At 36.4% G+C, this 17,116-nt stretch overlaps 1 protein-coding gene and 1 pseudogene across 1 annotated transcript in view; one reads left to right on the plus strand and one right to left on the minus strand.

Annotated features, from left to right (window-relative positions):
• Window positions 1–17,116, minus strand: part of AP-2alpha (adaptor protein complex 2, subunit alpha) — a 107,037-nt gene that overhangs the window by 25,086 nt on the left and 64,835 nt on the right. Inside the window, exons 9-10 of the mRNA XM_089087908.1 lie at window positions 6,026–6,157; window positions 3,318–3,515 (exon numbers count right to left, since the gene is read on the minus strand). Coding sequence (XP_088944034.1) covers window positions 3,318–3,515; window positions 6,026–6,157 — 330 coding nt within the window. The remainder of the gene's footprint in view (window positions 1–3,317; window positions 3,516–6,025; window positions 6,158–17,116) is intronic.
• On the plus strand, window positions 9,063–15,647 carry LOC148953228 (uncharacterized; annotated as a pseudogene).

Below are 17,116 nucleotides of genomic sequence, written 5' to 3' on the forward strand. Positions count from 1 at the left end.
ACTTCTCATCTTAATAAACCTTTCTAAATTACTTAATAAATCTGATAATCATTGTCGTTTTTACTTTTAGCCTAAACTTAGTCAATGAATCTTCTTATCTGTCTGATTGCAAACTGGTTTCCTATATAACTGAGCTTCTAGAAGTGACAGTTCAATGCCCTTGAAAAGTGCCTGGCTCAATTTAAAATATTCTTGGTTCATTACTTAAGGAGCATTAGGTATAATATAATGTTAAGGACAGATAATTTTGAAACACCACCAAAGGTCTTGAATATCCTAGTGCCCCCCACTTTGAAAGGGTAAGTGCTGTCATTCTTACTCCGAACGATATCTATCGACAACATATTCGGTCCTTCATGGTACCCTTCATCTTGGGAAACAGTCATTAGGTCCTTCATGCACTATTACAAGCAATTAAAATCTTATAAAACAACGAAGATAAAAATTAGACAATTTGGTTGCAGTTAATACTCTTTGTATTAATTGCTTCCACTTGCTACAGGTAATTTTCCCATTGCTACGGGTAATTTTATACAATTAAACATTGTATAACCCTTTGGATTATACCCAGGGGCTTCCCGAGGCTCGCTTTATTCGGGGGGGGGGGGCGATCTTCGTAAATTTTACCGAATCGCTACCTGATTTATGCCGAATTTTCTGCAGAAATCAAGAATTTTGCTAAATTTCTGCCGATTTTGCTATATATTTGCACTTTAGGGTGGGAGTAACCTAACCTACACTAACCGCCAACCCAAAAACTGGCAACTGGGCCAAACCCAAAAACTTTTAGATCGCTCACTCAGGAAAAATACATCTTTTACCCCCCCTCCCCCCCCCCCGAATTATATAATACTTGACTCCAAGTATACGCAATTAACCTAATAAAACGCGCAGGTTTTTTCAGCTGTTTCATATTTTAATGCTTGAATTAAAATCAAGTATTTTGCAGGCATTATGACATGGCTAATTGCGGAAAAAGCCAAGATAGATAGTCCGAGTGATTGAGAGGAAAATCTAGGATAAATCTATAGGTAATTTTGAAACATCGCCAAAGTCTTTGAATATACCAGCGAGTCCCACTTTAAGAGTGGTAAGTGCTATCATTCTTACTCGGAATGATATCTATCGACGACATCTTCGCCCCTTGATGCTATCTTCACCTTGGCATATAGTCATTAGTCCGCGATGACAATCGTATGTGGATAGGGGGTATGGTTAATAAGTAAGTGACAAATTGCTTTTGCACGACTTAAGAAACTGAGAAATTAAAAATAAGAAAAGGAAATTTTATTTTGGGCACTAAAGAGACAACAAAAGTAGAAAAATTCATACTTTTTTTTTAATAACGTGGATGGGAATCCACAGAATATGTACATTCACTCATTAATCCAACAGTTATTATTTTTTTCTTAAAATATCACTTTGAAAATGTGTGGAAATTGCCTTTTTTCTCTTTTTTGGAAAAAAGAGATATAAAATGAACTGATATGCAACTGAATCTCAGGTCCTCAATAATCAGATAAAGCGTTAAAAATATTTTTCACTAGTCAGTGTTTCGTGGTTCGAGCGAACTTCAGCATCCAGTTGACTGACGCGAGATCGTTCTTATTCGATCTGACTTACCAACCTTCTCGTATGACCAATATCAAATGTATGTTGCAAGATAGAATTTTCAAAAACAGAATCAGGTTTTAGCGAAAACTACTGACTTCCTTTACCTCGTCTAAAAGAACTTATCTAAGACCCATATAAAATTACTAGACGATAAGTATCAATTACACCTAATCACCTAGAGCACTGATTAAACTGAAAATACTGTTTAAACATTTCAACAAAATGACTCTGAAGCTTTTTGATCAAACCCTGTTATATAAATCAAGCATTCAGAAGAAAAAGTATTCATAACAGAGTTGGAAGCAGCAATATATAGAACAATGAACAAAAACTATATTTTCTAAAGAATTATTTTAGTCAGCTCTAAGTAGACCTTGACCTGACAACATCGGTAATTCTCCTATTCCTCTAATACATATCTGCAAATGCCCCCCTATTTTAGATATTGCAGCGTATTTTTCTTCTTTTTCATTCTCGGGGCCCACCAAGCACAGTATAAGCGTTTAAGCTATCCGAAATGTGGCAGAAGATTAAAAAAAAAGTTCTAAAACCTACAAAAAAGCCTTCAAAACAAGTTGTTTTTCTAGACATGTAAGACATTACAGAAATTTTACATGCAATAGTCACAAGGTAATTTTTTCCGAAAAAACAAAGATTTTTTTTCGGAGGAGGTTTTACTCAAAAACATTTTTTTTTTGGGGGGGGGAGGGTACACAAAAAACTCAAAAAACGCATACAAAATTTGTCTATGTCCTTTTTTGTTACGTTTTTACGAGTCAGAAAAACATTTCGGGGGGGGCGGGGGTCAAACCTCCTACCCCCCCCCCGGGATACAGTTTTGAATAGTCACACAATACAGTTTAAAGTTGAAAATCACCATTTCTAAAAAATACTGAAGGGAAAAGACCACTCCCTAACTTGAGTTCTTTTATCTGTTGACAAGATAATTTTTGCTAAAACTGGGTTATTTACTGCATGGGCGCTAAGTTCGGTATTTTTAAGAGCTGATCATTCCTTCAAATGTACATGTAGTCTAGAACAAAATCAAATGCTTACTCCCCATAGTAAAAAAATAGGATCAATCACAAAACACACCTTAAAACCTCAAGGACATTCGCTTGTAAAGTATAAAACAACATATTAATTTGAAAATCCCCAGCGTTCCAAATCTTTTTAGCTTCAATATGCTATCCATGCTTGATTCCAAAGCAGCTTTTAAGATTTCGTAATCAATTCGATTTCGTAATCTTTTAGGATTTGGTAATCGATCATCAGTAACAATAATGTTGTTACAACTGATGAATCGGTGTAACCTTTTAATTCAGATAGAAACTAAAGTTAACTCTTTCCGATAATAGGACACCAGGAGTTAGATCTCAGCTGCCACAGGACCCGGAATTACATGGAGATTATTCATTAGCATTCCAGACAATCAAACAAGAAGAAAAAAGGAGACAAAGACGGGAACATTTATTAGCGCTCTTACTTATCAATACAAGCAATTTCGCTTTCCTTTATTATTTGTATTCTCATTAGTAAACTGGGTTTATTCACTAGTCCCCTTATGGTTTCGATTGAGTGAACTTTTCTTGTTCGTACTAATAATAATCACAACTATTTCACTGTCTCAAAATGCAAGAGTGATTGAGAGAGAGGAAGAGGAGAAAAAGGAAGAAGAGAGAGAGAAAAAAACGGGACTTTACCAGTACGTCTGTAGATGCTACGATGCTCAGCTGTAAATATTCAGCAGCCCGTTGCTGCAGCTCAGCATCAGAACTCTTTAAATTTGAATCAGCTTTGAACACATCCTGAATCATTCCTTTAATTTCGGGGAAAAGATTGACAAACTTCACATAGGTTGTCAGCAGGAGGGCACGAGTACCGGGTGCGCATAAGTGATACTTGAAAAATAAAAGATCCTTTAAATATCACTATTAAATCCCAAATATAAATTTTAATTATTTAAAAAAAAAATAGATATACCATATAAACCTTACACAAAAATATTAGTAGAGGAGGGGGAAAAAAGCCAATAAGGAGGAATGAGAAAAGAAGACCACCATGACTACGCTCGGAACAAATTATGAGAGAAGACCCTCAAATCCTTAGCAGACCCGCTGAAGCAGAACCTGTAGACGGGATGGAAGAATTGAGGATCTTTTTCCAGTGTGTTGGCCTCAGCCAGTTCAGAGCTACAACTAGAAGTAGTGGTAGTAGCATACAGAATACATTAATAAATCTAAATATTTATCCGTACCTTTCTAAACTAAATGTCAGAAACAGACGAAAAAGCCCCTCGTTTAACGATCATGAAAGTTCTCTTCTCTTCTCTAATAGAAGAAAAAAAAAAATCGGGACTAAATACATATTTAATAGAGAAATCTTGGACAGCGCTTTGTGTTTGAAGCTGGATTAGTAGAGACTTACTTTTAAATTTTAAATTGAAAAGTTTAGTCTAAGAGTATCAATTACGCTTGAACAAAAATAGAAAATCACAGTCTTGTAATATGATTCATTTTGTCGACTCATCTTCTGAGTAACAGACTAAAACAATTAAAGGATTGTAAAGCTCAATTAATGATCGACAGACAGAAAAATATAATCTAATTAATGATGCAAGACGCTTCATTCCACAGTGAAACCATGTAAAGTACGTTTGAGACTAAATCCTTTGATGTCAGTTACACTGGTAAATCCCGAAACTAGCAGTTCGAATGCAAACGAGCACGTATGAATTAATTTCGAGGGTAGGGGGTATAATAATATAAAAGAAATAACTATATGGAACACATAGGATATTATAGGAATAGCTCTAAAATATATATTCTTTTAGAGCGGGGAAGGGGCAACTATTCCAGCGTTCACACAAGCGCTGAAACTAGCTGAATATATTGAAATCTTTAGATGTTAAAGACAGCTATTAATATTTGGAAGTGGCAAAAGCCCATATGCCCCCCTCCCCGTACTTATATATCTGTTTCTACGACATCAATTAAAAGAACACAAAGCTAACATATTAAGAATAAATAATTAATAAATATGTCCTTATCGAAACTGCATAAGTCTTTGAACTTCACAAATTAAACTTTCAAAATTCCACCCCATTTCCATATAAATAAATCATCCACATACAGAACAAGAGACGAATGACTAAATATTATATCAGATACATAAAGATAAAACTAATATATGGCTGAGGATAGCACCTTGTGAAACCTCTCACAACTGGCTGGTACACAATATAGAATATCTACTTTATCTACTTCTCTGCGAAGTTTGTGTTATGAACTTAGTCGATTTAGCCTCTGAATGCCTCAAAATTCTGTCAGATTTTATACGGAATCGATATAATTTTCTTGCGTTAAAGCATATATTTATTAAGTTTTATACTGCCATGAGTGGCATTTGATTTGTATCTAGGAGCAACTCTTGCAAAAAGTGAACCACTAGGGTAGAAAAAAAAATATTTTTTCCGTGGGGATATAGTAAGTAGGCATCTACCCTCTCAATATTCTTATAAAATGGGCTGAAAAAGCTTTCTTTGCCTTTAACCCCCCCCCCCTATCCTCTCAAGCTCGGACACGAGTGCACAAAATGAAAGGAATGTTAAAGATTTGTATTACCAATATTGGCATTAGGTAAAGATACTGGTATTATATGGTTACTTAGATAGAATGGAACCCTGTGGTAGCACAGTGGATTGATGCTCTGTCTGACAATATTGGGCCCGGGGCTCAATTCCAGCCACCCGAAGGTGGGGTGACAGGCTGGCTACCTGTCCATGTAAAAAAGACTCAGCAACTGAAACATCGATTCGACGCCCTATGCACCATCAATAGCTCTGGAGGATGTTTTTTTTTTGGTTACAGAGAATGGATTCACAGCTAATAAATGCCCAAGGACTACAACAAGAAGTCCGGCAAGTTGGGTAAAGAGCCATACAGTAGATAACCATTGGTGACATTCACAAAACACAATATGCGATCATGTTTCTATACATTGCATAAGATCGACATGAAATAAATGAATGAACATAGATATACAAAATTCGACCGGTTTATTCAGTCTTAACAATTTTTTATAGAAATGATACTACAAAAACGTTATCTTTAAAATAGGATATACGAAGTAAGAAATGAAGAATTCAGCTAATTTCATATTCGAAATGCGCGCTTTCCCAGACTTTCGAAATCGGAAAAAAATGTACAAACATCCACCAGGTTAATAGCAATTCTTATAAAATTGAAAGGCTGTTCGAATAAAATCGTATGAATTAAGTTCTATCAGTGTTTAACAAATGTTTTCTTCAGAAGAAAATCAACCACATTTTGTAAAGGAAATACACGAATCTAACGTATAGTTTCATCATTCCATTTTTGAATCACCTAAAGCTGATTAAAGTACTTCTTACCTTGGAATGTAAAAGTTGAAATTGTACAGCTGGAGCAGACCTCTGATCGCCAGCAATGAGGTTACCGAATTCTCCCAGGATATATGCTCCAACTTTTACCATGTTTTCATGACAAGCCTGTGCTTGCAAAGCCTATAGAAAATGAAACTGAATTATTTCAGCACCCAGGACGTAGATCAAGCAAGAAAAAAAGAAAAAAAAAACGACCAAACATTCTGAACGCCACACTGCACAATCTACCTTTAAATAAATATCCTTTGAAAAAAATGGGCCACACAATCCCTATCAGTTGTCACAGCCAAAAAGTCCTAAGCAGGGACCAAGAGTGGTCGTGTAAACATTTCTGAGGTTTCACAGTTTCAGATAATCTTATTAATATAGCAAACCTTGAAAATATCGTTTTTTTATGAAAGTAAAGAAAATTTAAATCGCACTACGAGTATAAACTTAATAGTATAAGATACCAAACTAAAACTACTACTACTAACAACTCACCGCAGCACCAAGCTGCCTGAGGCCAACACAGCTACGCATGCTCCTCCTCTATCCCAATCTATTCAAGGCCTCCCTTTTTACACCCACCCAGGAAGTTCCCATTTCCTTTAAATCTTTTTTTATGACGTCCCCTCATCCCAGACGAGGACGACCTGGTTTCCGTTTAGCCCTAGACGGTTGGCCGAAAGGGACAATCTTCAGCAATCTGTCATCCTTCATCCGCAGAACGTGCCCTAGCCATCTCAACCTTTCTCTCATTATAGTCCTAAAGAGCGGTGTTGAACCACATTTTTAGTACAGCCTATTGTTTGAAATACCCAGAACAATCCGTAAGCAATTTCTCTGGAAAATATCTAGCAAATCTTTATCCGCTTTTCGGAGCGCCTATGCTTCCGAGCCATATTTGACCACTGTCATCACTGTAGCTTATAATATTCTAATCTTAGTTTGCAGGCTTATCTTCCTATTCTTCCAAACTTTTTTTAACTGTGAAAAACGCCCTGAGCCTTGGGTATTCTACTTTTAACATTTTCACTGCTCCCACCATCTTTACTAATAATACTACCAAGGTAAGTGAAGCTACCCACCTAATCAATCTATTCGTTACTCCACGTCACCTTTTCATCTTCACTTATTCCTAGCTTTAGTGACTTAGTCTTCTTAACAATAATTTTCAAACCTATTCTAGCACCCTGAAATCGCAGACATTACTGTGAAATCAGAACTGGAACCTAAAACCAACATAAATAATAATAGACATTGAATTTCAACTTATAAGGAATATAAATAATCTGACAAATAATCATGGCGTTACACCTCCCCCTTAAATCTTCCAAACGGCTAAGGTGTTATCTGCAATTTACTGAAAATTAAATTGTAAGTTTTGCTTAAATTGTAAGTTTTGTTCAGCCAGCTTATTTTGCTATTCATTTGAAGAGGATAAATTCAACAGTTAAGTGATATAAAATACAAGTTCGTAGAGAGCTAGAAAAGGGTTTATTCAAGCATAAACTGAGAGTTTTAAAGCCTTTTAGAAAAGAAAAAGATCAAAACCACAGCTGCTATGCCTGAAACTTTCCGTGAGACCCCCATCGGCCCACACATATGTGTCATCGGAACGTAATGCCAATTTAATCGACACAATCCAAGGTATAGACATGAATTTCTTGTCCAGTGGCGGCAAGGAATCGTAAACCCAAGAATAAGGGCCTTAAAACCTGCCCCGTTCGCCTGCGAGTCCAGGGGACTTATCGGTCATGTGTCAATCCTAAAACTCGGTCACCCGCTAGAGACTTTCGTGCAAAATACAAGAAGTCTTAAACCAATAGTCGTTAAGTAAATATTTAAAAAATGGCGCTTATTATTAATTCTGTTATTTGAAAGTTTAAGAGCTTGTTGATTACAAACTTCAGGCCAATATTGGAACACAGAAGAAGTTCAAAATCGCATATCTAGGATATTTGTTAGTTGTTTTGTGCTGTTTGAACACGGGCCTCTCTGGATTTATTTCAGCGATACGGAGCCCTTGCCAGTAAGTTTCTGTTTAATGGATTGTTGATTTGATAGTTAGCCATTCTAGGGGAGATTATTGAGTAATTTTATTATTTCTCCCACGAAGTCGTACTTTGATCAGAAACATACTGAGCTTATGACGAAGATTCTTAGCCTGGAAAAGGGGATTGAGGCTTTGCGAAATAAGAATTTGAAGCTTAAAGAAGAAAATACGGTTCTCAAAGCCGAAGTAATAAATCTGAAAAAGTCTTGTCTTCAAGTTGAACTTGTTTCAAAAAGACAGAACATTCTACTTCACGGCATACCAACTGCTCATCAGAAAATGCTGCCCGTGGGTTTCTCGCTAAAATGGGATTCAGTAAAGCGAATTAAATGCCCTTCGTCAAGTGCTATCGTTTGACTGGAAATAAACCATCAGGCTCTAGTAGTAGGGCAACATCTAGCTCTACAGCAAAAGCCGGGCCAGTTTTCGTGACTTTGGCTAATTTAGCAGATAAAGACGCTATTATGAAAAATTGTGGTAAACTGAAAGGATCAGGAAAAAGCATCACTTTTGATCTCCTGCATGAATTGGCACGCCATAGAAAAGAACTGCTATCTTTCGACTACAATCTGCGTGTCATCTGATACTTCAAACAACAAAAGTACGAAGAACAAAAGGGAAATCTTTTTGTAAGACAGTGGAAATAATTTGAATGAATATTTTGGCCCTATGTCCAAGGGCCGTCCTCAGCAAGAAAAAAATATATGAAAGAAAAAAGAATCACAACAAACATGCAACCAACAAAACCAAAAAAGTGAAAAAAAAAATCTCAAAGCAGTCCTAGCATCCTTACTTCAGCGAAGTTCAACCACGACTCATTCAAATATTCATTCAAATTATCTCCACTGTCTTACAAAAAGATTTCCCTTTTGTTCTTCGTACTTCTGTTGTTTGTCATGGAAAGGCAGTGTGGTCTTCGTCGCTATTTTCATCTGATACTTCTACAAAAATTGCTGAAACCCGAGTGATAACGAAAGAGATTAGTGCATGGATAGAAGCGAAAAAGTCTTCGAAGAGTAAGACTTGGTTGCGAATTGAGGACTCGTGTTGCGTTCCCTTAAAACTATTATTTGAAAAAAACTACGTTTTCTAAAGAGTTAAAGAGGCTAAGTTACAAGGTCGAACCTTAAAACGTACAAGGATTAGGAGGCACAGTTGGGGGGCTGCCGCCCCCAAACCCCCCGCTTTCACAGCCTTTAAATAAAAAAAAAAAAGTTTTTTAAACTGAAAGTAAGGAGCGACATTAAATCTTAAAACAAACAGAAATTATTTCGTATATGAAATGGGGCTGTGCCCTCCTCAACGCCTCGCTCTTTACGCTAAAGTTTTTTATTGTTTTAAAAAATAAAGTTGTGAGACAAAGTCAAACTTTAGCATAAAGATCGAGGCGTTGAGGAGGGCACAGCCTCTTTCATATACGGAATAATCTCTGTTCGTTTTAAGATTTAATGTCGCTCCTTACTTTCAGTTTAAAAAACTTTTTTTTTTATTTAAAGGCTGCGAAAGCGGGGGGTTTGGTGGGCGGCAGCCCCCCAACTGTTCCTCCTAATACCTGTACGTTTTAAGGTTCGACCTTGTAACTCAGCCTCTTTAACTCTTTAGAAAACGTAGTTTTTTTCAAATAATTTCTGCACGTTTTTGTACAGTTTATTACTTATTATTGCTTGACTAACTGTTAGCTGATCGTGTCAGGAGTTAAAGTTGGGGGCTGCCGCCCCCAAACCACCCGCTCTTGAACATTCTTGTGTTAAGGCTTTTAATTCCTGAATACGCAAATCACGTCGTACAGGGTGCCTCCTAATCCCTGTACGTTTTAAGGTTCGAAATTGGGACTCAGCCTATTTAACAGCCCCCCAACTGTGCCTCCTAATCCCTGTACGTTTTAAGGGTTGAGCTTGTAACTTAGCCTCTTTAACTCTTTAGAAAACGTAATTTTTGTCAAATAATTTAAAAAAGAAACTGAGTTTCTTTTTTAAACTTTAATTTCATTATATAAAAAATTTGCTCTGACAGTGAATCGAACCCGGGTTTTCCGCCTGACAGTCTGAAGTATCAACCGCTGGACTAATGAGACACAATTGTAATTGTTTTTAGTAAATGGAATCTATTTTCGCAAAGCAAATTCCCACAAAACTTGATATTTGGTTTTTGGAAAACAGGGAAAGAGTGATCAGATTGAGCTTAAATTTCTAGGATAAGCTCCCAGGCCCTAGGAAAGCTTATCCTCTAAATTTCAGCTCGATCAAACAAAGTTAAAAGGCGGTTGTGGTGGGAAAAATTAACATGGGCTATTATAGGAAAACGAGGTTTTTCGTAAATATAAATTCGGGGGATAATTTTTTCGGTCTGAAAATATCAAAAGGCCCTAACAGGTCGAATTCTTCTTCGAATGAGTCCTCATTCACCCGGATCATTTGCCAACTGTGGCCTATAGGCGTGGATAAGAAAAAAAAGAAATGATGATGATGAATTTTAAGTGGCTATATTTGGTTTTTTGAAAACAGGGAAGGAGTGATCGGATTGAGCTGAAATTTCGAGGATAAGCTCCCGGGCCCTAGGAAAGCTTAACCTCTAAATTTCAGCCCAATCGGACAACGTTAAAGGGGGCTGTGGTGGGAGGGTCGAAACTTCCGGCCCAGTTTACCCCATGAAGATACAGTCGGAGGAGGATGAAATTTTGCAAGTTTCTTAGTTTGAGCTTGGGCTACAAAATGCGATTACCGCCGTCTCTCTGCGACCTCTAGGACCTGAAATCGCTTAACATTGTGGTGGGTCGCCTCTTTATAGAGGCACAAGTGTGCCTCCTTGATCTAGCTATAAAGCCTCTGTGGTTCCCTCCTTCGCTGCGTCAGTTGGAGGTGATGAGTAATTGGTGTAATTCGTTCATTCTTCAGTTATTTGTTTGATATTGTTAGTGGGGGGTTTTTTTCGTGAGTTAAGATATTTCAATTTTCTCCTGGTTTGTGAGATTCTGTAAGGTTTTCGTTGTTTTTCATTTTGTATACAAGTTTTTCTCTTATCCAAGTTCTCTGTTTTTGGCCTTTATCTTTTGTGTTTCAGTTTCACTTGTCTAAAAAAATGAGTTCATCGTTCTCGTTTGCCTAGTTGCTGTCCACATGTCATTGTTATGGAGATACCGAGCAGGCTGGTGAGTAGAGTTAACAATTCGCTTTACCGAAAGGCTAAATCGTTATTTTATTATGAGAAATTCTCTGCGGGTGGCAAAGCTATTAGGAAGACATGGCAAGTAATCAATTCTATTATCAGGCCATCTTCTCTGGCTCCTTCTGTACCTTCAAGTGTTGTGATGGAAGATGAAAATGTAGAAGGTGAGCTAAAAGTTCAAGATGCGTTTACTTCCTATTTTGCTAATATCGGCAAAACTACAGCCGCTTCTGTAAGTCTTTCTTCTTCTCTATCTGATTTTAGGTCTTACCTTGGACTGCCTTGTCCTAAATCAATGGTATTGGAACCTGTCTCTGAAGCTGAAATAGCCAGAATTGTCAATGGTTTGAGGGGTTCGTCATCTTCTGGCTCAGACCGTATTCAGACTAAGGTCGTCAAGTTCATTCTTACTGTCATCGTTTCTGCCCTCACAAGGCTTGTCAATCTTTCTTTTGAAAATGGTGTTTTCCCAAGTGCTTTAAAGCGTGCTCGCGTTATTATTCTTTTTAAAGGTGGATCAAGGAATGATCCTGTAAATTATCGTCCCATATCTCTTTTATCAAAGTTTAGTAAAATTTTTGAAAAAGCTATGCTTTCTCAACTTCTTGATTTTCTTAATTCTAAACACTTTTTTCATGATTTTCAGTTTGGTTTTAGGGCGAAGCACTCAACTGAGCATGCATGCGCAACTCTCTTGAATTATTTACATTCAGTTCTTGACTGTGACCTGATACCTGCTGCTCTTTTTCTCGATGTACGAAAAACATTCGACCCATTAACGCACAAGATTCATCTTTGGAAACTGTCCCATATTGGTATAAGAGGGAATGCTTATTCTTGGTTTCTATCATATATATCTGGTCGAGTCGTCTCAATTGATCCGCACTTTTCTAACCCTTCTGGAATAGAATTTGACGTTCCACAAGGATCTGTCATTGGGCCGATACTCTTTTTAATCTACGTCAATGACCTTATTAATGCAGTTAAAAATTTAAAACCTACTATTTGCTGTCGTCTTTATCGACCAGCATCCGTCACTAATTGTGACCGGAGTTCGTCCTTACCGGATGCACCTATTGCTTTTGTTGATGACAGTACTCTTGGCATAGCTGGTAGAACTGAGTCTGATCTTCGTTCAAAGATGAAAGCCCTTTTTGAAAGAGTTATCCACTGGTTTGATGTAAATTATCTTGCCTTAAATTTAGGAAAGTCACGTTTTCTCATTTCCCCAGAGTCTCAAAGCCCTGACTTAAATGAAATACACGTATAAAGAGGCTCTCAAAATAGACCTAGGGATCGTTACGTTCGATTCCTAGGCATCTTGCTTGACGAAAATCTTTCCTTCAAGCATCATATTGATCTGATTAAAATGGAATTCTCCCGGAGTCTTGGAATCCTTAGAAAGACTCAAACACATATTTCCAGGGTCGATTCTTAGAATCTCGTTCTAAAACCTAGTTCAATCTTATGTTTAGTATTGTTCTGTTATTTGGATATCAACTTTTCCCTCGTCTCTGAAGCCACTTTCAAAACTTTGTGATAAAGCAAGGACTCTTATTAAGGAAACTTACCGATCTTCACTTAAACCCTTGCTTGATTTGAAATCTCTATTTTCTTTCTTGTTCTTCCTTCTTTTTTTTACAGTTGCATGGCCATCTTCCTGCTGCTCTATGTAATAATATATCTTTCGTTTCTGATCAATCGACTTATCATCTCCGCACTTCCAAAAATCTACAGTTTCTTCATACTCCATCAGTGACGTCTGACTTCAACCCTCTGACAGCTTGCAACAGCATCTGGAACACGCTCGCTGAGTCTGCACGAAGCTACCACTCGTTTGGTATGTTCAAAAATTATGTTAGAGAATTTCTAGCTAGTAATTAAGTTTTTTTTCCGGTTTCCCTTGGAGTTGATGTCTCTAGATTGAGTTGGATATTTAATTGAATTGGTGGAATCATGCGCTACCCCCTGCCTAGCTTGTCATTTTGGGGATTATTAAGGTGGGCGACTGGATTTTTTTTATATATTCTTTTTGTGTTGGTATTTTTTTCTCCCTTTTTCTTTCCCGGCCATGGAACCTTATGGGGGTGATTGTGTTGAAGTAGTTTCTTGTTTATGTTTGTTATTGTTAAATAAAGAACTCAGAACTCAGATCAGGATGCGCAAATGCCATTTGATTTCAACAAACATTTATTCATTTATCAAATAAAAAATACTGTAAGCTTAAAGGTTGTAATAAACTTAGTATTAAGAACATACAATTTTGCTGACGGCACACTTCAGCCTAATGTTGCAACAGAAAGTCCAAAAACAAAAGAACTTAAGTACATATTTCAATAGTAGTGTTTGATTTCTACCAAAGTTGATATTTAAGAAGCTATTAGTTAGGTGATTATACATCCAAGGCTAATATTAAAGATACAAAAGTACAAAATCAAAAGAGGTTAAGTCCGCTAACAAAATTGGAATTTAAGATTTTCTGAGCTAGTCCGTTCTGGACCTAAAGCTAATACTGAAACACAGAAGTCATAAATCAAGAGACATTAAGAAATTACTTCACAAACGATCTTTCTTTTTTACCAGGCTTGGTATTAATAGTTTTTGAGCTTACTGGCTGAAAGTCGGAGGCTAATATTACAAAATAGAAAACAAAATCAGAATATGTTAAACATGAATTTATAAATCCGTGGATATCTTGCGCCTTTTTAAATCAGAGCCATGCAAGAACAATAAATATGCATGACTAGAGCACATTTTGGCAAGCCCCTCTTAGCCCCGCACCCAACTTTACACAAATACTCATTCAGAGACTATTTAGGATAGGGTCTTAAATTATTAATTGCTGATTATATTTAATCAGCAATTATTTATTATTTAAGATAGGGTGTCAAATTACTAATTGCTGATTATAGAAGATCATTAAAATCCTATGATGACTGTCCTAAATGAAGATACATCCACTACGCCAACATATTTCACTAACAGTACTCAATGCCTGCCAAAGCTGCTGTTTAAGGGTTACTTTTTTCTTACATATCTGAGGAATATTCTAATACAGACGTCTTAAATATAAAGAAAATAAACGTATATTTCACACACGCGGAGCATTCTGTTCCTTTTTTAAGTCCAATCCATGCAAGAATTCTCAACGTGCATAGTTAGAGGTCGCAGGGAGGTCCCCTTAGTCCCGGTTCTTCTTCCACCTCCATATTCACATATACAGCCATTTTCTGTCTATTCACTTCATGATTATTCAGGCATTATTTAGGAAAAACTCTTCAGTGATTGAATGTTAATCATTAAAAATCATTATGATCGCAACATGGATGGAATAAAAAAACTTTGCGAACGGTGTTTGGTTTCTCCCAAGGCTAATATTAAAGTGTAACTGAGCTGACTGATGACAAACCTGAGGCTACTAATGAAATATAATAATAAAAAAAAAAAAAAAAAAACAGATGTCTAAACTGATGACTTGTAAGACCTTGTTAATATCATTCCTTCAAGAAATTTCAATCTATAGGATTGGCTTAAAGGCGGACCTTGGGCCAAAACTTTCTTCACAGAAACAACTCCTCAGAAACAACCTCAAACATACAGATATGTTGTACCTTTTTTGGCTTACTATCACTCAGGCATAATTTAGAAATTGTCCAACATCATTAGGTATTAATAATTAAAAATAATTCAGACTTTATGAATGTCCTGAGTCATAAGACACCAAATACATACTTCACAATTCGTTTTGATTTCCACCGAATTTAGAATTTATGAATTTCTTAACTTCCTGATTACAGATCTGAGGCTAATATTGCAATACAGATTTCGAAATTTGGCTAGTTTGAGCAGTATTTGAATATTTTCATTTATTAGTTTTATTATATAATAAAAAAAAGAGGTACAGCATGTCTATATACGGAAAGTTGGGAATGGGACAAGGTATATTGGAGGAAAAACGAGTCTAGAAATCCCGCTTTATGCCCTTCAAACATAAATGTAAACATCCTTGAGTGGTCCTGATTAAAACAAGGTGTAAAATACCTAGCTTTTTACTTCAAGCAGTTATTGAAGCCACTATTTTTAAATGATCCCATTTGCAGGCCCGTGAAGGTTCTGCTCCTTGGAATGCCAAGATCCTGTCGGTCTAACTATACCCTCAGGAATAAGAAAACACCTTTGACATACCAAAAAACTGTGGCGGAAAACAAATACTAATTATTCAAAATACACTTCATTATTTTAACCTTTAACTACATGTATTAATAATAGCTTCAAATTTTCTATCGTCAATCTCCAAAACCATTAACTACCACCTCAGGTGGAAATCAACCGCCATGGATGAACTTGGCTTTGGCTCCAAGGTTCTACGCTTATGAGGAGACCAAAATACCTGCACTGTCCGGATGATTTCAGCAAGGTATAATATACCTACTGTTCAACTAAAATTTGTCTTTGATGCCTGTTTTGAAAAATGGGGGAAGGAAGTTCTACAGCTTGTAAGTCATATGGCAAGGATGGGGACGGTAAATTTATCACGATCCCCTCAGCCAATAATTGTTTGTTTTTTGGTGGGGGTGGGGTTAATAGGTCTTTGATGCCTGAATCTTGACTCAGTGTATGGACCCAACTCGCCATAAACTAAAACTCAAAAATATTTTTAAATGGGCCGGTTGCACAGTTTAGCCCCTTTGCCCAGCAGGCAGGGGGCTATCATGTGATTATAGTTGCAATTCCAATCCCATATTTGTAGTTAGCTACTTAGAAACCCTGAAATACTAATTAATTTTTTTTTTGGGGGGGGGGGGACATTTTTAAAAGCTTTCCAAAATCTTGCCAAAGCTAACATTAAAAAAAAAGAGAGACCATGAAGTCCACAGTCCATATTATTAAAAATACTAAAGCCGTATATTCCCACAAAAAAAAGTAGAAACAACTTCGTCTAGCAAAAATCTAATGTTCCTTAAATCTAGTATTACCTTAGTCCTGTAGAAACTCTACTTATCAACCAATCTTTGGTATACCAAGCTAGTACGCCAACTTCAAAGAGGAAAACACTAAATTAAATGTATAAATAAAAAATGTCTATAGAGAACAACGACCCATTCCCGATAGAAAATTATTGAATAAAAATGTCTATATCATCAAGTGTCAAAATTACATCAGAAGCAATGTTTTGCAAAACAAAAACTGTACAAAGATGAAATAATGTGCACGTATCACCTGTCGAGGCATTGACATGGGTACAATAAAAAATTCATTAGGTAACTCATTAGGTAAAAACATCTTTTTTATAATTTTATTTATTTTTTTCTTGTCCTTCTGTTAAATTTTAGTGCTATTATTTAATATAATGTTTAGTTTCCCACTCTCAGAATCCAAAGAACCTTTGTGTGTGTATGTGGGGGGGGGGGGGGGGTCTAAAGCTTTGTAATTTTTTCTCTGTCTTCTTTAAATAAATTGATTGATTGACTCAAAACCGAAGAGCATGTGTCAACAAAACTCCCAGTTTCCCAGAGAATTAAGCATTCTGACAATAGTCCGTCCTCATTCAAAACAATTTTAGTTGTGTTTCAGCCATTAAGATATAACACATGGGTATGGTGTAAAATAGCATGATTTGATCCATAGAATATTGCAAGGTCTTTACTCACAACATTCAAAACCTCTAGCGTCTTTTTTCTAAATTTAACACGCATTAGATCTATCCTCACAGCAGGAGTTGCAAAACTACTTACATCTTTTTAGCATATTTATACCTTTTTCTAGCCAATTTTATATAGTACCAGTTTCGTGATATCCTTCATTAGTCCAAGTAATGTAACCACTTTGAAAAGAAAAAAATAAAACTTATTCAATTAGCGCTGCTGGGTATCCTT

Source organism: Artemia sp. Qi Xiang Cuo, chromosome 4, assembly GCF_049724085.1.
Source record: "Artemia sp. Qi Xiang Cuo chromosome 4, ASM4972408v1, whole genome shotgun sequence".
Classification (NCBI taxonomy): Eukaryota; Metazoa; Arthropoda; class Branchiopoda; order Anostraca; family Artemiidae; genus Artemia; species Artemia sp. Qi Xiang Cuo.